The 22728-nt window shown below is 37.7% G+C and overlaps 1 protein-coding gene across 1 annotated transcript in view; it reads left to right on the top strand.

Annotated features, from left to right (window-relative positions):
- PKHD1L1 (PKHD1 like 1) overlaps positions 1–22728 on the top strand; it is a 152527-nt gene that overhangs the window by 124036 nt on the left and 5763 nt on the right. Inside the window, exons 64-73 of the mRNA XM_060115730.1 lie at positions 2237–2385; positions 2468–2590; positions 3149–3260; positions 3342–3458; positions 5117–5282; positions 8033–8265; positions 8458–8625; positions 11260–11417; positions 13171–13306; positions 16132–16476. Of these exons, the coding sequence (XP_059971713.1) occupies positions 2237–2385; positions 2468–2590; positions 3149–3260; positions 3342–3458; positions 5117–5282; positions 8033–8265; positions 8458–8625; positions 11260–11417; positions 13171–13306; positions 16132–16476 (1707 nt within the window). The remainder of the gene's footprint in view (positions 1–2236; positions 2386–2467; positions 2591–3148; positions 3261–3341; positions 3459–5116; positions 5283–8032; positions 8266–8457; positions 8626–11259; positions 11418–13170; positions 13307–16131; positions 16477–22728) is intronic.

Below are 22728 nucleotides of genomic sequence, written 5' to 3' on the forward strand. Positions count from 1 at the left end.
AAGTAAAAGAATGCTAGACCTGCTGGCTTTACCTCTTGGGAAACTTAGCTAAAGGAAATGGAATTTTCTCTGAAAACTGTATAGCCCTTCTATAATAGATTTTTAAAATCTCTATAGGTATTTTTGAAATTCTTTGAATAAGCATTTTTTTCTGTAAATTAAAAAATTATTGGACTTCAGCTAATTTTTTTCCTGTGCAAAGTACATTTTGAAGGAATAAAACAACTTCGCCACAGATATAACTGATTCCTTGATGTATGTTCTTTTTAACTATTTTAGTTCCCAACAGCTTAAAGTAGCTTTTTTTTTTTTTTTTTTTTTTTTTTTTTTTTGCGGTACGCGGGCCTCTCACTGTTGTGGCCTCTCCCTCTGCGGAGCACAGGCTCCGGACACGCAGGCTCAGCGGCCATGGCTCACGCGCCCAGCCGCTCCGTGGCATGTGGGATCCTCCCGGACCAGGGCACGAACCCGTGTCCCCTGCATTGGCAGGCGGACTCTCAACCACTGCGCCACCAGGGAAGCCCTAAAGTAGCTTTTCTTTGACTTAAAATTTTAAAATACGTAATTTGTCTACAACTTATTTGAAGTATTGTTGTGTTTTTTAATCAAAATATGACCTGTGAATGTGAATATTTACTAATATGTATCATGCCACGTAATGCATTTTTCACTGAATATATTGATCTTCCTAAATAATCGGGAGTGTTTATAAGGAGCAACTGAAATATGAGACATCACAGAGGAACTGAGGGTTTAAGTTCCCGGAATGGGACATCAATTTACACAATTCATCTCCCGAACAAGTGACGGGCTGGGATGCTGGGAAGGGATCTCTGCCACACGTGGGTCCAAAGGTGGAGTCATCCTTGTCCATGGGGCTACATTGTGCAGAACCAAGGTGTAGCCATGCAGACAGCTTCTTAGGGAGGAAACAATACAAACCAGGCTGACGACCATAGGTGAAATGTCAATCTCAAAGGACTAGGAAGAAGGGAAAAGCAATCGAAGATGGAGGAAGTCAGATCCTGGGGAACTTGGACAAGAGAGCTGGTACAAAGTACAATTTAGGAGGCAGTGTTGCTCTTTATGGGGAATCCTCAAATTTATGCATGGTTGGGACGAGTTTTTAAGGTCACTGATCTGATTTGTACATAAGTAAAACTTTCATGAAAATCCACTTTAATTATCCTGTATATTAATAATGGGTATAGCTTCCATTTATTGAGGTACTTTATGTGGGTTATTTCATTTCATTTTGAAACAACCTTGAATTAGACATTATAATTTTTTATATATGAGGAAACTTAAGTTATAGAATGCTAAGCAACTTTCCCAAGATCATGCATACATTAATTCAAGAAGTATTTGATGAGCACCTACCTCTGCATTACCTTCTAGGCTCCAGGAATCTGGCAGTGAAGGAGCTAGACACAGTTTCTTCTTTCATGAAGCTTACGTTCTTATAGGAGAGATGAGATGAATAATTCACAAATAAGTAGTAATTGAATGTCAAAGTGGGGCCTCCCTGGTGGCGCAGTGGTTGGGAGTCCGCCTGCCGATGCAGGGGATACGGGTTCGTGCCCCGGTCTGGGAGGATCCCATATGCCGCGGAGCGGCTGGGCCCGTGAGCCATGGCCGCTGGGCCTGCGCATCCGGAGCCTGTGCTCCGCAACGGGAGAGGCCACAACAGTGAGAGGCCCGCATACCGCAAAAAAAGAAAAAAAAAAAAATGTCAAAGTGAAAAAAATTTTAATTGCCATGTTAAGTGACTGAGGTGCTAACTATGAATCCGGTAGTCAGAGAAGGCCTTCTAAGGAAGTGACACTTAACTTGAAAATGGGATGACCAGAAGGAACCAGTAACATTTATAGACAGCAAGTGGTATCATTGTGTTTTTCAAGTTTAGCCTTGTTTGAATTCAAACTTCATAATCTTTCTAAAGAAATTCACGTTTAATCAGATATAATAAGTTAAGGGTGGTAGCACTGAAGTAAACTTTTGCAAATGAATATACAATTATTCTGAGTAACACTGAAGAGACAAATTAGATAAGAGAAATACTAAATAGAATAATCCATAAGTAGCTGAACCATACAAATATTTGATCATGTTGCTAAAATTTACATCAGAATCATATACTTAACTTTTAAAAGAATTTCAACTTTAACTGATACTGCTTATAACTCTATGACTTGATTCATAATGTTAATTTACTGGTTCCATATTTCCTTCAAAGGTCAGTCTTATTCTCTGGAAAAGTGGTTTGACAATGAAGCCCATGGAGGTTTATTTGGTATCTATATGAACCAAGATGGCCTTCCTGGATGTTCTCTTATACAGGGATTTACCATTTGGGCATGCTGGGATTACGGAATTTATTTTCAGGTAAATGGATCCAAAAAAAGTGACTGTTTATTTTCTTTTATGATTATATTTCATACTATGTAACCTCCAAGTTCTATTACAGACCACAGAGAGTGTGCGTATCTATAACGTGACCCTGGTTGACAATGGAATGGCCATTTCTTCAATGATTTACACACCACCTGCTATATCTCACAGAATTTCCAGTAAAACAGTGCAGATTAAGGTAAGAATTGAACGCAGCCACACAAAGCAGAAAGAGCAACTCTGAGAAGGGTAAAATTATTGAATACAAATGATTTTCTTGACTTCTTTGCCCTGCTAGCCACACCTCCTGCCTTTGTGCTCACTGCCTTCTGCCAAGAAGCTCTCCATCCTTCCCTCTCCCCCCTCCTTCCCTCAGCTCTTCTTGCTTATCACCTGCTAATCTTGCCACAATTAGTTAAATTTTCGCTACCTCTATGAAGTCTTTCCTGAACCAGCTTAGGTAGTTTTGACACTCCCTCCTCTTTTTGTTCCTGCTTTCCCTGCACATATTCCTATCATGGAAACACAACATGTCTTTAAATATAATTATTTACATGCCTGTCTCCCCCCTCTGACTTTGATTGTCATCCACTTGGGGCAGAAATCACATCTTTTTTAACTTGGTTTAATGAATGATCCACTTCTCAAAGTTATACAGGTTGTGTTTTGCTACAGTGGAATTCATTATTATTCATTATTATGTTTTCTTTTAAGAAAAGTTATTAAAGCTTACTGTTTGAACTTTTTTTAAAAATAGAACTCATTAATTGTTGGAAGTAGCCCTGGATTTAATTGCTCTGATGTCCTAACTAATGACGATCCCAATATTGAACTTTCTGCCGCCCATCGAAGTTCTAGACCTCCCTCAGGTAAAGATTTTAGAACTTTTAATTTTGGGGTTCATATGAGTGCATATTCAAATTTCATTAATTTTCTTCTTTTTATGAAAGGTGGGAGAAGTGGGATTTGCTGGCCTACCTTTGCTTCAGCACATAACATGGCACCGCGGAAACCCCATGCAGGGATCATGAGTTACAATGCCATCAGTGGTCTTTTGGACATCTCAGGCAAGTTTAAACATAGCCTTTGAAAGTCTACTCAGTTAAGTTCTGTAAAGAATATGTAGAATATAACTAGTAATGTTTCATTGTTAGTTAAAAAAAATAATGATTAAATTAATCTGCTCAATACGCCAAGCAAAGAAACCAGACATCAGAGTCAATTTCAAGAATAGTTCCCTGGCAACATTCCTACATAGAAAAGAACTGACATTTCATTTTCTTTTTAAAACAACAGAAAAAGCACTGGTATAGTGATTTAATATTAATTAGTTTCTCTAAATTGTAAAGCCCTTTTATATAATTAGGGTTATATTTTATTAGAAGCTTTTATGACTGCAGAAATTTTAGTTCATAGAACTTAAATGTTTTGCCAAACTCCCACACCTGCTGGCAGAACTAGGATTAGAATCAAGATCTCTTGACTGAAAATCTGCTGCTTTTTCACTGAACCAGGCTGCATCCTTAAAAATGTAAAATAATTAAAATAGATGTAGTAAACATACCAAGTATTTTCGCTTTGCGCATTAAATACACTGAGCCATTCTCTATTTCAGTTTAGCAAATCTCCCTTTCATGATCACTTTAACCAGTGTCACCTGAAAGAAAGCAGTTCAATAAATTAGACATCTAAGTTTTGACATATTATTTCTCATAACTTAATTCCCAGAAATGCAAAACAAATTATCATTTTTTAGTGTTACTTGTAATGATACCCCTGCCAAAAATTATTTAACATGCTACATAGGTTTAGGACCAATAAAGGAGATCTACACAGGGAACAAACAGCATCTATTACTATAGTATTTTACTGATACTCATCTACAGACTTATAATCATGCATATACAATATTTTCTTAGGAGAAAATGCAGTCAAGCAGGGTAGTATATAGCACATAACTAATTTAAGAATATTTTTGAGTCACTTTTTGCTGTTTTCAGTTTTGAGTTACTGGATTTTAAGTGCAAAGAAGATCGTTTTTTGATCTAATCAGTTTTATCTTTTGGCCACATAATATATGCAATAAGACCAAGAGAGCAATAGTATTTCAGTTAGCCTTTGCTGCATAACAAACCATCCCCCAAATTCAAAGCCTTTAAACAACGATTTATGAGCTCATGATTCTGTGGATTGGCAATTTGGGCTTTGTTCAGCTTGGTGGTTCTTCTGCTAATTTTACCTGGGATTATTCACTGTGCTGCCATCACTTTACAAGATGTATAGGGGCTGGTTAGTCTGGGATAGTCTTACTTCTATGTCTGGTGGCTGGTGCTGGCCCCTGATGGGGTAATGAGAGTGACTGAGCCAAATGTCTCCTAGGCTTATTCACATGCTGGTAATCACAGAATTCCCCAAGAACACCAAGAGGGAGTGAGCCCTAATATGCAAGCACTTTTCAGATCTGTTTATACTACAGTTGCTCTTGTCCCATTGTCCAATGCAAATCACAGAGAAAATATGCCAAGCTCAGAGAAAATATGGTAGAAGACTACTCAGTGGTGTGGATACAGTCCACAAATAGTGGTGGACTTATCTGCCACATAACGTAAGAGTTCCATGTTCAAGGTAATGTTAAATGATGTGTTTGGTGGAATATACATGAAATGAAACTGATTTTACCCTTTCTCTATAGGAAATAATTGTTTTTCTATTATTTATGTTTTAGGTTCCACATTTGTTGGATTTAAGAATGTTTGTTCAGGTGAAACTAATGTGATATTCATTACTAACCCTTTAAATGAGGATTTACAGCATCCAATCCATGTGAAGAACATACAGCTGGTTGACACTACTGAGCAATCAAAAATATTTATACATAGACCCGATATAAGGTAAAGTATATGATAACTCAGTTTCTTCTTTTCTGTCATCACAGTTTTCCATTGTTTTCTTCCCCTGCCATAGATCTGAGAAAGTTGCTAAATTTAAAGTAACTGTTCATGTCTATGAAATTTCAATCAGCATTATGAAAATTAAGAGTATTTAATATATCTGTGTCTTCAGGTAAGCTGAAGAAGCTAGGCCTTAATATATATACTTTCTCATACTTTTTTCCCCCATGTATCATACATAGCACCATCATTAAACATAAAAGATAGAGAATGGGTCAGAAGTCTATTTGTACATTAATATCTCTCCATTAATAGTCATTAGGAATGAAAGTCACATCTATCATTTCTTCCCTTTCCCTTACCTCTTTTGTTTCCTTTTGCTTTACAAATATCTTATTATATGCACCCCACCATGTACTTGGAAATTCAATGGGAATCATTATAATCATTGTGACTAAAAATATGCAGAAACTTTGAACAGTGATTTGTTTTTCAATCACAGAGGTTAATTGGTGTCAGAATATTTCTAGAAGCTGAACCACGTAGATTCTAAGTCTTGAAAGAATATAGCCAATAACTGCTACTCTTCAAAAGACATGCAGACCAGGAATTTAGATATAAGACAATATTGGAGGAAAGAAAGTTTCCATTAGAGCTCTTGGACCATTTTCAGTATAGAGAGAAGACAAGAAATAATGCTAATTAGATATGCATCTCTTCAGAGAAATGCAGTGTTTCATAAATAGTTTGACTTCATCTGATCTTATTTTGATGACAACCCCATACCTCCTCATTTAATAATTGTTGAACTGCAGTGTTTTTTTGGCTCAGTAGAGCTTCTCCCCACTAGAAAGCTGTTACTTTCTATTTAGTTATCATTGAATCTTTCAGATTTAATATATAATTTTAACATCTAGGTCATGAAGAAATATTACATTTAAAAATATGTCTTTGAGTCCTGTGCTTTTATTGGGATACTGTTGGCACAATCCCAGATCCCTTTTACTGAGGAGCTCACCCAGTCCCCAGATGCTCTAAATGTTGGCCAATAATGACCTACATTTGCCTGCTTTTCCAGAAGATTGCTCTTAGCCAAACAGGAATAGCTGTGAGAGGCTAAAGCTCTGCCTACTACTGCCTTCTTGTAGTCCACAAAAAATAACAAATTTATACAGGAGGACGAAAGGCCGGCCCCCTTGTCTCAAAGTGGAACAGCTCTGGGTGTAGTTCGTGATCAAGAGATTCTCCTGGAATCAGATTGAAGCTAGTCTATAGACCATAGTCATCTTCCTTTTCTTTCCCTTGCCCTATATGGCTTCTCTCCTTCCCTTTTCTCTCCTTCCCTTATTGAGGACTCCCTTAATAACTCACTTGAACAAAAGTCCACATCTCAGGCTCTGTTTCTTTGGAACCTGAAGTAAGACAGAGCCCTAAACCATAATGTAAGAGTGCCACTGGGCAGTGTGTTCACAGACTTGCTCACAAAACCACTCTGCACACACTTGAACACAAAGAACACATGACCCACAGAAATATTTACTCAAATCATCTCCAAAACTAATACAGTAGAGTAAGGGATAATTTATAGCTTCATGTCTTTCTTTGCAAAAAGCTCAGTTCTATTAGATAGTATTTTGCTGCTATAACTGTAGAATGAATTTATATTTCCCCATGGTATATATCATATAGTGTAAGTATGCTGTATACTATATATAATATAAAATGTATAGTACATTGCAAATTAAGCAGCCATTTTATTATTATAACCAGTAACAGTCAACACTCCAGGTAGTTCAGAATGAAGGCAGAATACCATCTACGATTGAACTGCTTGATGAGTTTATAGTATTTCATTTCTTACAGTTCAGGTATCTACAGAATGGTTATTAAAATATATAGCATAAAAATCATAATTTAAGTATATATGTTTGTATATATATAGGCAAAGTCTACAAGAATATATACTAATCTGTAGTTGGTGATGAGCCTAAGAGCTTAGGATAGAAAGGTGAAGGGGACTGAACTTATATTAAGTATTTAGATTATTTTATAAAAAGCATATGATACATTTATAATTCTTTTTTTTTTTTTTTTGCGGTACGCGGGCCTCTCACTGTTGTGGCCTCTCCCGTTGCGGAGCACAGGCTCCGGACGCGCAGGTTCAGCGGGCATGGCTCACGGGCCCAGCAGCTCCGTGGCGTGTGGGATCTTCCCAGACGGGGGCACGAACCCACGTCCCCTGCATCGGCAGGCGGACTCTCAACCACTGTGCCACCAGGGAAGCCCTATAATTCTTTAAAACCCATTAAAAAAAGAGAAAGAAGGGAAAAATATAAAGACTTCCCTGCTAACACAAGGATTTTGTATGCCTGCACAACTGAGTAATTTACCTGCTCTTTGGGCAATGTTAGTATATTTTGAGCAATGCATAAATATGAAATCTATCATTCGACAAAATATGGAATAGCAAAATGGAATTCTAATTTTATTTCCCACAGGTACAATCTGTCCTTTTGAAATGTTAATGAAATCATAATAATAGACCAAATCAACACAATGGAAAAACAGGCCTCATTACAATGCTAATTACATATGCTACTTGGTCCCACTTTGAATCCTTTCTGAAATAAGATTCAATCAATTAATTTTTTTGACACTCTTATCAAATACGCAAGTATATTCAAATGCTGTCTAGAAACAGGGAGGTATACCAAATCTAAGTATTCATGCATTTCACCTTTTCTTCACAGTAAGGTGAATCCATCTGATTGTGTAGACATGGTTTGTGATGCCAAAAGGAAATCTTTTCTTAGAGATATGGATGGCTCCTTTCTGGGGAATTCTGGTTCAGTGATACCTGAAGCAGAATATGAATGGAATGGAAATAGCCAATTTGGAATTGGAGACTATAGAATTCCTAATGTGATGCTCACATTCCCAAATGGAAGTAGAATTCCTGTCACTGAGAAAGCACCTTATAAAGGTTTGTTGGATCTTATTCTGTTAGTCCTCTGGTTCATGAAACAAGATATATCTTTTATTTTTAATGATTGATGTACTAAGCTAATTTATATTTTCTACTTATTAATGTTATGTAACAAGCAAAAGATAGTATGTGGAAGCTTTTGTAAGGAGATTCTGTTTCATTTCTAAATGTGTATTCCTATGTTTCTAGGAATCATTAGAGATTCAACCTGTAAGTACATTCCAGAATGGCAGAGCTATCGGTGCTTTGGGATGGAATATGCAATGATGGTTATTGAAAGCCTGGATTCCGACACAGAAACTCGCAGACTCTCACCAGTAGCTATAGTGAGCAATGGTTATGTTGATCTCATTAATGGTAGGTATTCAATGTAAACAAACTAGAGTTACTCAAGGCATTCACTATTTACTACATTCATGGACATGTCTCATAAATTATCTATCACATAAAACTAGTAAACATAGGGATTTCCTTGCCTTCTGTTTGTAAGATCTATGTGCAGGAGAGAGACTTGACTCTTCAACAGTCCCCCACATTAGAAAGCCAGGACAATTACTCCAAATTGACCATTAGAAAAAGAAGAGGACATATTTATATGTATAACTGATTCACTTTGTTATAAAGCAGAAACTAACACACCATTGTAAAGCAATTATACTCCAATAAAGATGTTAAAAAATAAATAAGAAATAAAATAAAATGCATTAATATCAAAAAAAAAAAAGAAAAAGAAGAGGAGGAAAGTTATTCCTTGAGTAATCTTTATAGGTATGAAGGTGGCATAAATATATTTAAGAAAAAATTGATCCGAGTGTCTGCAAAAAAAACAATTTTCTTTACATAAATTTAAAAAATGATAATATATTTGGAATACTTGAGAATGAATATTCTCAGCCTACGTGTTTTTCATTTTCATGAATACTTGGAAGAATTAATCTTGAATCAGTGTGTTGTGGGGTTTTTTTGTTTGGTTGGATTTGGTCTTTCTCATTCCTAATTCCTTTGACTGTCAAGACTATCTTGTCAAGCTCCACAGTCTAGGTCTCTTCCATTCTGGTCCTTGGTGGCTGTAGCCCAAGGGGAGGCAATGGTCTCCATGAGTCTTGTCATCCAAGACTTTTTGAATAAATAGGTGAACTTCTAAAAGTTACTGAAAACAGAGGGCAGGGACTCACTGTCTATTCCTGAAGTGCCACTGGGGGCTCAAAGATTAGTCCCTAATCAGGCTTAGAGTCTTTGAAGTGCTGAAGAGGCACATAACCTGGATTGGAAAGGTCTCTCTGTCCTGACGATGTCACAACATGTACTAAAATATTCTAAGATTCCCAAAATAGTCAATACCCTACAAGTTCATTTTTTTAAAACTTGTTGAAGAGACTAGAATGAGCTAAATCAGAAGTGTCTCAAAGTTACATGATTTTAAGTCACTCCCCACTTCTGCCCCAACATGCAGTCTCCCTGGTTTCTATGACCTACGATCAACCCAATTTCAAATGCTGCCTTTCATATCTTATAAAGCAGAGACTGTGGGAAGAATTTTAGACCAGTCAGTGAATAATGAAGATGTTTTCAAATTGCTCTGTTTTATATGGTGGAGAAAGGTTTCATTCTATTTGTTTTTACATTTTCCTTTTCTGAAAGGCAATATGAGTTTTCCATTTACAATAGTGATATGACATTTCTCTTTTAAATAAATTTAAATTTTAAAAATGTCTCAATTTAATGAGAATGTAATTTAATGATAACGTAAACGATAGAAGCATGGCAAAAGTTATGTAGGTGTTAGAAGGATTATTGAAGCTTGGGATGCACTATACTAGGTGGAAAGAAAAATTCCCAAGATAAAATTTGTACATACCACTAAAGTTTCCCTTTAAATTTTAGTACTCAATTTTATTTTTAAAATATGGCTTTTATCACTCTAAATTTTTCATTTTATACATAGACATTTCTATTTGCAAAACCCACAATGAAGGTTTCTTCAAAAGTGGGATTTATATTTTGGATAATAAAGGATAGGTTATGCTCTACTTAAGCTTCAGAAGTTTATATTGGTTTAAAATTCAATCAAACTTCATTTATAAATATTGATAATAATTCCAAGCAAGCTAGGAAATTAAGCAAAGCTTATGAATAAATACATCAAGAAAATTCATCATTCCATGTCTCACTCACTGTTTTATACTTTAAAACTGAGTGAAATAGAGAAGTTTTCTACAGCAGTCATGTTACATGTGTTCTGGAAATGTCTGGATTCAGGTGCAAAGCATCCACTTTCTTTTGGTTTTCTAGAAGGTTTAATGGAGTGTTATTTCTCAGGTTGCTTCGGTTATTTAATGACATTGACCCTCCAATAGTACCTATAATCACAGTCTTTAACAAAAATTTATTAAAATAACAGTGGAGGAAGGTTAAAGGCAATAAAAAAAACACAAAAGAGTTTGTCAAATTTACAAATTAATGAACAAATGAGTGAAAGAAATAATTAATAAATCAGTGGTTCAGACATACAAATGTCCCTGTTTTCTATGTACAGGCTTTATTTTTAACAAATTATCTCTGTTATAGCATAGTTCTCAGCAAAGAGTCTGAGAAAGTTGGTTCCCCACCCAAAGTCACATTTGATAAATAGGAGAAAGCATCAAGCATTTTCTTCCTCGCCATGGGGCCTGGACTTAAATGATTATTAAAGTAGAGATACAAGTAAATCTACTTCCTTCCATGACCTTCCAGCACAAATCCTCAACATATACCCTTCTGACCCTGGGTAGTCTAAAAGTAAGCATAGTAGAGAGGGAGTTGCTTCCCTGCCTTCCTTTTTAAGGCAAGGTTTGAGAAATAGCTTAGATCACTGAATGGATGGGTGGATGGATAATGGCTATAAATGCTGAACTTGACCACTGCAATTTATTTTTAATACAATTACTCTTCGGGCTTTGCACTAATAATATTCATAGCACAGAACATGAACTTTCATTTGTTTGGATGTAGGCCCACAGGATCATGGCTGGTGTGCCGGGTACACATGCCAGAGAAGACTGTCCCTGTTTCATAGCATCGTGGCTCTGGGCAAATCTTATGAGGTCTACTTCACTGGCACTAGTCCCCAGAATCTTCGACTGATGTTGCTTAATGTTGACCATGACAAGGTAAGGCAAGATAGAAATTATATCTTAAGAGTTACTGGTTTCAGGTGCACAGGCAAGTGATTGATTCAGTTATACTAATACGTGTATCTATCTGAAACTAACACAACATTGTTAACTACACTCCAATATAAAATCAATTTTTTTAAATAAATAATTATTGATAGCTATGTAAAAAAATAAAAATTATCTATTTCATTTATTGACTGTCAAGAAATGCACTCTGTCATTCAGTAATTCTATGAAGATTATTTCTGTTCAATTATTTGAAGTAATAAGATTTTTAAAATCTAAAAAAGAAAAAGAGTTATTGGTGTTATGTGCATATATTTCTATCTGCTAAGGACTTTATCTCCTTCCCTGTCCTCTGGAACATCATCAGCCTTACAGCTCATTTTCAAGGACCAGTAGGGTACCACTAAAAATACTGTGAGTCCAGACAGTTTTCATCAGCCTGAGAGCACATATGAGTTCCAAACACCTCTCCCCATATGCACTTGTTTGTGCTTCTACATTTGAGGGGTAACAGTGACTTCTGACTTATGTGATTAACAAGCACACCTGAACTTTTACATTAAAAATAGCATGCATCTAAAACTGGTCACTCGGGATTATATTTTCATTCTTCCATGCTGCTATTATTTATATATGTCAGAAATACACCTTTGGAATTTACTTCAGAGATCACAGCACATTATCTAAAGTATCTTCAATAATGTCAACTCTGCTATAAATGGAATTCAGCTGGGATGATTAACTTTATATACGCTATGTCAGTGGAAAAAGAGTATGAAGTCAAGCAGAAGTCTCATAATATAGATTTTCTTTTCTAAGAGTATGAGATTTGCAAGTCCCAGAGTAGAACGTGAAGAAAGGACACTGATAAGAGGAAGCAGAGAGAGGAGTAAGGAAAGGAGATACCTGAGAACGGCGATAGCAGTTCCGTCCTTTCAGCTGCTCAAGATAAAACCTTGGAATCACTCTTTTTTTTTTTTTTTTTTTTTTTTTTTGCGGTATGTGGGCGTCTCACTGTTGTGGCCTCTCCCATTGTGAAGCACAGGCTCAGTGGCCATGGCTCACAAGCCTAGCCGCTCCACGGCATGTGGGATCTTCCCGGACCGGGGCACGAACCCGTGTCCCCTGCATTGGCAGGCGGACTCTCAACCACTGCGCCACCAGGGAAGCCCTGAACATTATCTTTTAAAGGAACCCTCTCTTTAATTTAGAGATTGTCCTCTCATATTTTTTTCTTACATTACATTCTTTTCTATGAATGGTTGAATGTAAATCTGTTTAAAATCTTTAACTCAATATGTATCCTGAATCCATAAAAGTTAGTTTTAATATTCTACAGAAGGCATGTATAAAGGATATTTTTAAAATTTATTTATTTATTTATTTTTGGCTGCGTTGGGTCTTTGTTGCTGCACGGGCTTTCTCTAGTTGCAGCGAGTGGGGCCTACTCTTTGCTGTGGTACGCGGGCTCCTTCTCATTGTGGTGACTTCTCTTGTTGCGGAGCACCTGCTCTAGGCGTGCACACAGGCTCAGTAGTTGTGGCGCACGGGCCCAGCTGCTCCACGGTATGTGGGATCTTCCCGGACCAGGGCGCGAACCCGTGTCCCCTGCGTTGACAGGCGGATTCCTAACCACTGCGCCACCAGGGAAGCTGCCCAAAGATATTTTCAAAGTGCTAAATTCTAAATATTCTGTTTCATTGTTCTCTTAAGACGCAAAAATGTTGTTTATTTTTAACAGGCTGTTCAGGTGGGAATTTTTTTCCCCACACGTCAACGTCTGGATGTCTATGTGAACAATTCATTGGTCTGCCCCCAGAATACAGTGTGGAACTCCCAACAGAAACACTGTGAACTTAATCGACATGTGTATACAGGTATTTCCTCAGAAAAATACAGCATACATTGTATATGTATACTTAATTATGTATAAAATTATTTATAATGATTCATTATTAATATTTTTAGTTCCTTAGCCCTTGACAAATACAAGAGAAAATAAATTTTTACCCGTGGTCCACCAAACACTAAAATATGTTCATTTATAACATGTGTGTCCTGAAAGATCACTCCTGATGGAATTCTTATCTGCACACATGCAGATAAAAATTTGTGCGTGTGATGGATATTCCTTTGCCTCCTGAAAACATTTACATTCTACACATTTAGTTCACTTATTCCTGCGTACAGAAGAGATTTTTTGCTTAAAATTTTCACCCTATCTCTGCTTTACTTCTATTTCGTAGAGGTCAGAACCTAAGTTCATTGGCAGTCACCAGAAGTATTGCCAAGAAAGCTAGCATAACGTTAGTTGAGCACCATGAGGTAAATACGATGAAGTAAACTCTGGATTTAAAGGAAATATATGGAAGAAGCTAATTTACCCATTTACCAGTGTTGCAAGACCAGGATTTATCTCTATTCATTGACTTTTTTTATTAAACAGGTACTAATAAGGCCAATCCACTCCTTTCCACATGTGCTACTTATCATTTTTTAGCTGTGCCCCATAATCTTGGCTAACGATTACATAAATGTGTGCTGTAGATCATAATATAAGCTAGACAGGAGAGTGTGAATGGATACCTATATTCATTACCGTCTGTGAAGCAACTCCTACTTCTACTAATAATATGAACATCTGATATTTCCAGAGACATTCCTATGTGTCAGGCACTGTTCTAAGTGCTTTGTATATAATAACTAACGGTTACTATATCCTAATAATAACACTTTGAGGTAGGCGCAGATGAGTAAACTGAGACACAAGGGGGTGAAGTAGTTTGCCAAGCTTTCTGTCTTAGCTCGGGCTGCCATAACAAAATGCCGTAAACTAGATGGCTTAAAGACAAATTTATTTTCTCATGGTTCTGGAGGCTGCTAGTACGAGATCAGGGTACCAGTATGGTCTGGTTTCAGTGAGAGCACCCCTCCTGACTTGCAGATGGCTGCCTTCTCACTGTGTTCTCAGGTGGCAGAGATAGAAAGCGAGGGAGAGAGAGAGAGAGCGCACGCTCTGGTGTCTCTTCTTATAAGGGCATTAATTCATCATGAAGTCCCCTCCCCACCCTCATGACTTCATCTAAACCTAATTGTTTCGCCAAGGCCCTCATCTCCAAATACTGTGACATTGGGGGTTATGGCTACAGCACATGAATTTGGGGGGACACAGTTCAGTCCAGAGCGGTATCAAAGGTGGTAAGGGGCAGAGCAAGGTACCAATCACAGAGAGTCTAGCTCTAGAACCCACGCACTTAACTATTATGCTACATTGCCTCTTTAGAAGCTAAGGGAGTGTGTTATTTTTACATACAAATGATTGCACATATTCACAGCTTAATTTTCATAAATTTTAACTCTTTTTTTAAAACGGTGCTTTTGGTACAAAGTACTCTATCGTTCAAGTCAAGAAAATAAAAATTATCTCAACAGGCAGAATTTAATACAAGGACCTGGTTACACAAGGCTGCAAAACCATACCACCACTGCCCTTTTAGAATTTTTTTTTTCTGAAATAGCATTGCTTTTAGATAAACATTTTGCTTTGATACTTGGAATGGAAAATAATATCCCTGTATTATGAATCTATACATATCTTTTTAGATTACCCAAAATGTTTATTATTATCTATATCTCTGATTCCTTCCATTACTGTGAAGACATGAGAAAGTTAGCTTGGATAAGTGGTGTATGCACCTGTAACAGTAGCTTGAGAGCAGCTTCAATTTATAATACAAAAGCACATTTTTCAGTTTCACAGAATGTTTAAGCCAAATTGCATCTAGAACTTAAACTAGTAGATATTTTTTTTAAATATAGTAATAATGAAATGGCTTCTTAATGCCATTGCTATGAATGTCTATTACATTAATAAGAAATTACCTCTTTTTTCTAAGATTCTAATTTCTTTTTCTTAGTAAGCCTCACCATGAAATGTGATAAGAAGCTACATGTCACATTCCAGTATTACTATACAGTCAGACTTTGGGCTCAATATGTGTTTGTGGATTTATTACTTCTTGGACATTGTTTGTACTCTGCCCTGAAATCATATATATATTTTTTCATTACATACATATATATGTATATATAATCTCAATCACTTTTACAAAATTCAGTGCCCTAGTAGAATTTGTTTTGTGTTGACTAAAGAGTTTTCAGGCTGAAATGTAAACTTCTTTTATTGATGTAAGAGCCTTCTGAGATGTTTTAGTATATACTTCATTTGTATTACATACTTTTGTCCTTAGTAAAAATAGAAGCACTGAATCATCATTTTTCCTAAAGAGATGGTATATAGCATAAACTAGATGGCTGTTAAAGTTAAACTTACATTTTTAAATTACCAAATGTCTTTGGTCAAGGCTTTAAAATTCTGAAAATGTAAATAGTGTTACAACATAGGCTCCTGGTTCATAATTAGATTTTATTTCTCATTTGTACGTGTCTATAGCTAATTGTTTTTTTAAAATAAATTTCATGTATAATGATTATTAATGGTATTATTTTTTAAATTGACTTTAATTTTGCATGTCAGTTCTATAAGTGTTTTTGTGTTTAATATGCACATTTTCCTATGAAAGAATGATAATGTTGAACTTCTTCAAAATTTCCTAGATTTAAACAAATATTAAATACTGCATGGTAATTATGATAATGTAAATAAATTTAACTGTGCTATTTTGGCTTTTTTCATTCATAGAACAATTCCTTCCTAACCTGAATTCCACTGTCCTTGGTGAAAACTACTTTGATAGAACCTACCAGATGCTTTACCTTTTGGTTAAAGGAACTATACCTGTTGAAATCCACACCACCTCAGTCATATATGTCTCTTTCCAATTACCTGCTGTAACAGAAGATGACTTTTATAGTTCTCATAATCTGGTTAGAAATCTTGCCTTGTTCCTAAAGATATCAAGTGACAAAATCCGTGTCAGCAAAGTAATACGAGGGGAGAGTCTGCGAAGGAAGAGATCCACGGGACTCACAGTTGAACTGGAGATTGGAGATTCTCCCCCTCAGTTCATAACCAATGACACTACAGGTATGAAAAGTAGACATTTGAGACAGAGTAATGCAATTCAAAACCACATCCATAAATAACCCTATCAAGGCTTGGTAAACCGGGCCTCAGGAAATCCCACCAACCCCACATCCTGAACCCTATAAGGGCCTAGAGACCCTTCTCCCTGCTCTACTCCCAAACTATTTTGAATTACGAAGGAACTTCAACCTCTGTTTTGTTATTGTAGCAGTTAATTACTTCAACAAAAGGATTTGACCTAACATAAAAGATCCTAGAGGTGACCTAAGGAAGTGACCTTATAGCTGAGAGATTAAGGGTGAAAAGAGCTGGTCACTGAAAAGTGGGAGGTAAGAGTGCTGGAGGCTGAGGAAGTAGTTGGTGAGTTTGGTACATTTGAAAAACTGGAGTGGGTCCAATAGGTCTGCAGCAAAGGCATCAGGAAGGACAAGCTGCCAGAGACAAGGCTGAGAAGGAGGCAGATGCTAGATTGTGGGAAACCACAAGAAGTTCTCCCCTTTGTAAGCCAAGAGAAGGACAGTGGATGTTTTCCTAAGGGACATAATAGACGATTCTGAGAGGTGGAGTGGTGGGTTAGATTTCCAGAGTAAAGTCACATATTTATACTAACAAGTGCAAATGTGCCAGAATATGTTCTGTCTTTAATTTCTATGATTGACCTAATCAGCCTTACCAGCCATCACCCCTTTCTCTGTCCCTCACTCCTCATACCCTATTTCCTTTCTAAAAATTTTTATTTATTTATTTATTTTTGGCTGCATTGGGTCTTCGTTGCTGTGTGCAGGCTTTCTCTAGTTGCGACGAGCAGGGGCTACTCTTCGTTGCGGTGCGCGGGCTTCTCATTGCAGTGGCTTCTCTTGTTGCAGAGCACGGGCCCTAGGCGCATGGGCTTCAGTAGTTGTGGCATGCGGGCTCAGTAGTTGTGGCTCATTGGCTCTAGAGCACAGGCTCAGTATTTGTGGTGCACAGGCTTAGTTCCTCCACGGCATGTGGGATCTTCCCAGATCAGGGATTGAACCCGTGTCCCCTGCATTGGCAGGCGGATTCTTAACCACTGCACCACCAGGGAAGTCCCTCATACCCTATTTTCTAGGTATCAGAGATAAAAATAAGCTCAGCTATCCCATCAGAGGAAATTTTGCTGGCTTAAATTATGATTTCCTTCAGGTGGCTCAGTTTGGTTGGGCATTTGGGTAAATGTTCAACCCTTCAGATTTTCTTCCTCTCCATCTGTTCAAGTTGGTATCTGAATACCAAGGGGCTTTCCTGACCTCAGGCCCTCTTGTTGCCCTCTTGTCTTCATAGTCTTTGTGACAGCATGGGTGGTCTTCTCTGCTCTGTATCAGCCACTCTTGTGGTGCAACTGAACTTTCCTGGCCTCTTGACATGCAATCGCATCCTCAGCTGCTAACTCCCAACTGTACCACTGTCTCTAGTGGTCAAGCACAAGTAGTACACTCACCTAGGCATACCCCTCTCTAAGAAGATGAGATCTGGGTCTCTGTCAGAGGAATATTACCATCCAGCTAATGAAGCTTAAGCTAAAAGACCCTTCACTTGTACAAGTCCTGGGAGGGGCTTTAAATTTCAAGGCCCTGGGAGAAGGGTCCACTTAATAATGTGGTCAAATAATTGACTATTACTGTAAAAGTTGCACAAATAAGACTTGTTCATAAAGAGAGCCTCCCTGCTGTATAAATTTCAGACTCAGAAAATCCTGATCTACCCTATTCCTGTCCAGCATCTTTTTCATTAAACTTCCAGGCTCTCTTATGTGTAAACTTAGGTACTGGGTGAAGTTCTCATCTTCTGCCACTGGGGGTCATCACTCATTTCTCCAGGAGGTTTGCTTGTGAGCTTTAACCCCATGCGTCTGCCACATTTCTGTTCTGGAATTCTACCAGTTAGGCAGGCAGAAAGTTCTTTCCTTGTGGGGATAAGCCTGTGAAAAGGCTTGCATGAATGGAATGAGGTGCAGATCAACTCCCTTTGTTGAAGGAAACAGGAAGCATAGGCTTGTGCTGCAACCAGATCTTACAGTGATGTTCTCTGCCCAGACATGGGTTACTTTCCTTCAGCAAACTTGTATTTTCTTGTAGCTACAGAATCAGGGCTTTGGGCTTAACACAGTCTGTTAATTTAGTCTAGGAGTTGTAGCAGGTCCATGCCACATATATAGGTTGCTCACTGACTCTTAGAAATCCCTGGTAAACTCTTATTCAAGATAGTTTTGGAAGTTTTAGCCACAGCAATCAGAGAAGAAAAAGAAATAAAAGGAATCCAAATTGGAAAAGAAGAAGTAAAGTTGTCACTGTTTGCAGATGGCATGATACTATACATAGAGAATCCTAAAGATGCTACCAGAAAACTACTAGAGCTAATCAATGAATTTGGTAAAGTAGCAGGATACAAAATTAATGCACAGAAATCTCTGGCATTCTTATACACTAGTGATGAAAAATCTGAAAGTGAAATTAAGAAAACACTCCCATTTACCATTGCATCAAAAAGAATAAAATATCTAGGAATAAACCTACCTAAGGAGACAAAAGACCTGTATGCAGAAAATTATAAGACACTAATGAAGGAAATTAAAGATGATACAAATAGATGGAGAGATATACCATGTTCTTGGATTGGAAGAATCAACATTGTGAAAATGACTCTACTACCCAAAGCAATCTACAGATTCAATGCAATCCCTATCAAACTACCACTGGCATTTTTCACAGAACTAGAACAAGAAATTTCACAATTTGTATGGAAACACAAAAGACCCCAAATAGCCAAAGCAATCTTGAGAACTAAAAATGGAGCTGGAAGAATCAGGCTCCCTGACTTCAGACTATACTACAAAGCTACAGTAATCAAGACAGTATGGTACTGGCACAAAAACAGAAATATAGATCAATGGAACAAAATAGAAAGCCCAGAGATAAACCCACGCACATATGGTCACCTTATCTTTGATAAAGGTGGCAAGAATATACAGTGGAGAAAAGACAGCCTCTTCAATAAGCGGTGCTGGGAAAACTGGACAGGGACATGTAAAAGTATGAAATTAGAACACTCCCGAACACCATACACAAAAATAAGCTCAAAATGGATTAAAGACCTAAATGTAAGGCCAGACACTATCAAACTCTTAGAGGAAAACATAGGCAGAACACTCTTTGACATAAATCACAGCAAGATCCTTTTTGACCCACCTCCCAGAGAAATGGAAATAAAAACAAAAATAAACAAATGGGACCTAATGAAACTTCAAAGCTTTTGCATAGCAAAGGAAACCATAAACAAGACCAAAAGACAACCCTCAGAATGGGAGAAAATATTTGAAAATGAAGCAACTGACAAAGGATTAATCTCCAAAATTTACAAGCAGCTCATGCAGCTCAATACAAAAAAACAAACAACCCAATCCAAAAATGGGCAGAAGGCCTAAATAGACATTTCTCCACAGAAGATATACAGACTGCCAACAAACACATGAAAGAATGCTCAACATCATTAATCATTAGAGAAATGCAAATCAAAACTACAATGAGATATCATCTCACACCAGTCAGAATGGCCATCATCAAAAAATCTACGAACGATAAATGCTGGAGAAGGTGTGGAGAAAAGGGAACACTCTTGTACTGTTGGTGGGAATGTAAATTGATACAGTCACTATGGAGAACAGTATGGAGGTTCCTTAAAAAACTAAAAATAGAACTACCATACGACCCAGCAATCCCACTACTGGGCATATACCCTGAGAAAACCATAATCCAAAAAGAGTCATGTACCAAAATGTTCATTGCAGCGCTATTTACAATAGCCAGGACATGGAAGCAACCTAAGTGTCCATCAACAGATGAATGGATAAAGAAGACGTGGCACATATATACAATGGAATATTACTCAGCCATAAAAAGAAACAAAATTGAGCTATTTGTAGTGAGGTGGATGGACCTAGAGTCTGTCATACAGAGTGAAGTAAGTCAGAAAGAGAAAAACAAATACTGTATGCTAACACATATATATGGAATCTAAGAAAAAAAAAAAAGGTCATGAAGAACCTAGGGGTAAGACAGGAATAAAGACACAGACCTACTAGAGCATGGACTTGAGGATACGGGGAGTGGGAAGGGTAAGCTGTGACAAAGTGAGAGAGTGGCATGGACATATATTCACTACCAAACATAAAATAGATAGCTAGTGGGAAGTAGCCGCATAGCACAGGGAGGTCAGCTAGGTGGTTTGTGACCACCTAGACGGGTGGGATAGGGAGGGTAGGAGGGAGGCAGACGCAAGAGGGAAGAGATATGGGAACATATGTATATGTATCACTGATTCACTTTGTTATAAAACAGAAACTAACACACCATTGTAAAGCAATTATACTCCAATAAAGATGTTAAAAAAAAAAAAAAAAGAAGTCCCTGGTAAGCCCTTAACATGTATTGGGGTCCAGTATTTACCACACTAACCACTCAGATATCCAAAGAAACTGTGATTTATTTCCTATATGTGATCTAAACTGCTTCACATACAACTTCTCCCACCCTCTACTCCCTTGAAGCAGTTTTATCTTGTTAGATTTATCCAGATATAGGCATAATACAGTCTAAGAACATGGAAATAGGGGCAGGAGGAAGGACAGATCAATGGTCTGTTTCCCAGACTTAGACTGGGGTAGGGTTTGAGGTCTTGAGGAAAGCCCTACAACCTGGCAAGGAGTGACATCACAGCAAAATATTGGGAAGTGGCAATAAAGATGTGCATGTATTCATAGTAATACTCCTAAGTCCCCATAGCCTTCACATAGTGTCAGGAGATCCAGAAGTTCCCAGATGTCCTAGAAAGCAGTTACTTAAGTACTGAGGGGACCTCTGGATAAAGAGTCATGTCAGGAATAAGAGCTCTTCAAGTTAAGGTCTTTGGTTTCTAGAAGGCAGTCGGCAGAAATGGATGCCTTCACACATCAAATGGTCAGAGAGAACCTGTTAACAGTGCAGCCTGGTCAGACTGGCCACCCTGCACTGAAAACCAGTGAGGAGAAGTGGTTGTAGTAGTGTATGGACGTGAAGCTCCTTTGTACTGCTGCCACGTGAGCCCTCCTACCTGGGAAGCCATCTTGCAGGAGAGTGTGTGCAGGGAGTGGCGGTGGGGGGCCCGCTAGACTGCCATTTACCCCAAAGAGCCTGAGTCGAGCAAAAAGACCCTTCCAATGGACAGGGACTGAAATTCAAATTCCCCAAGAGTGTGATTTTCAAAGTGTCGCGTGAGACCTGCTGCCCGAGAGCGTTGCCTCCTTCTTCCCGAGCACACTAAGCTTCAGGGCTTAGCCTTCATGGAAGAAACTCAATGATTGAAGTCCGTAAGGCATGACTCTGGATGTGGAAGGTGCTAGAATCGTAGGAAGAGTACACCAAAACATCCTGGCTGCGGTTCCTTAAACAATCACTCTGACTACAGTGTATGGAACGGAGTGCAAGAGGGAGAGAATGGATACAAGAAAGCCAGTCTAAAAGCTGTTTTAGTATCTCTGCTGCTGATGGGTTAACTAGGATTTGGGCAGTGGAGGCAGATTTAGAAATTGAGAACTGATTAAATGGTGTGGGGGAGAGGTGAAGTCGAAGAAGGGTTCAAGCAAGAGTTCCAGGCTTCTGACAAAAGGAGTACAGCGTGTAGAAGTGTCCCTTCATAATGTAAGGAGTGTTAGGTGGGCAGTAGGTTGAAGAGGAACTGCCAAGCTAGAAAAAGGGAACAGAAACTACCTACAATGTTAGAATTAACCTTGAAAATTGTCAACGTCCAGAGCAAATAACAATTTTTTGTTAGTAATTTAATGCTAACGTTAGCAACTGATTAATTCATACTATAAATTCTATGATGTTAATTATCCTTCCATTCCACAATTAACATTCTATTTTTAAAAAGTGATATGCGATGATAGACATACATGATAGTGCTTCACTTAGACAAAAGATGACAGAGGAAAGTAGTTTTCTCAGCATGCTCTCACTCATTTTTCTTGAATTTATTTTATCTACCTTTGTTTTTTCTTTAATTCCAGCTTAAGAAACATATTCTACTGAGTTTTTTATTTTCCTGACCTCCTTAGTATGACTTAGTCATGTTTAGCTCATGTAGTTAGAGAGCTGTAGAATTGTATAATTTGGATGCAGCAAGCAGCACAAACAAAAATGAAAGTGAGATATTCTCACATGTTCTCACTATTCCATATTCTTATAATCCACATGT

Source organism: Mesoplodon densirostris, chromosome 13 (genome assembly GCF_025265405.1).
Source record: "Mesoplodon densirostris isolate mMesDen1 chromosome 13, mMesDen1 primary haplotype, whole genome shotgun sequence".
Lineage (NCBI taxonomy): Eukaryota > Metazoa > Chordata > Mammalia > Artiodactyla > Ziphiidae > Mesoplodon > Mesoplodon densirostris.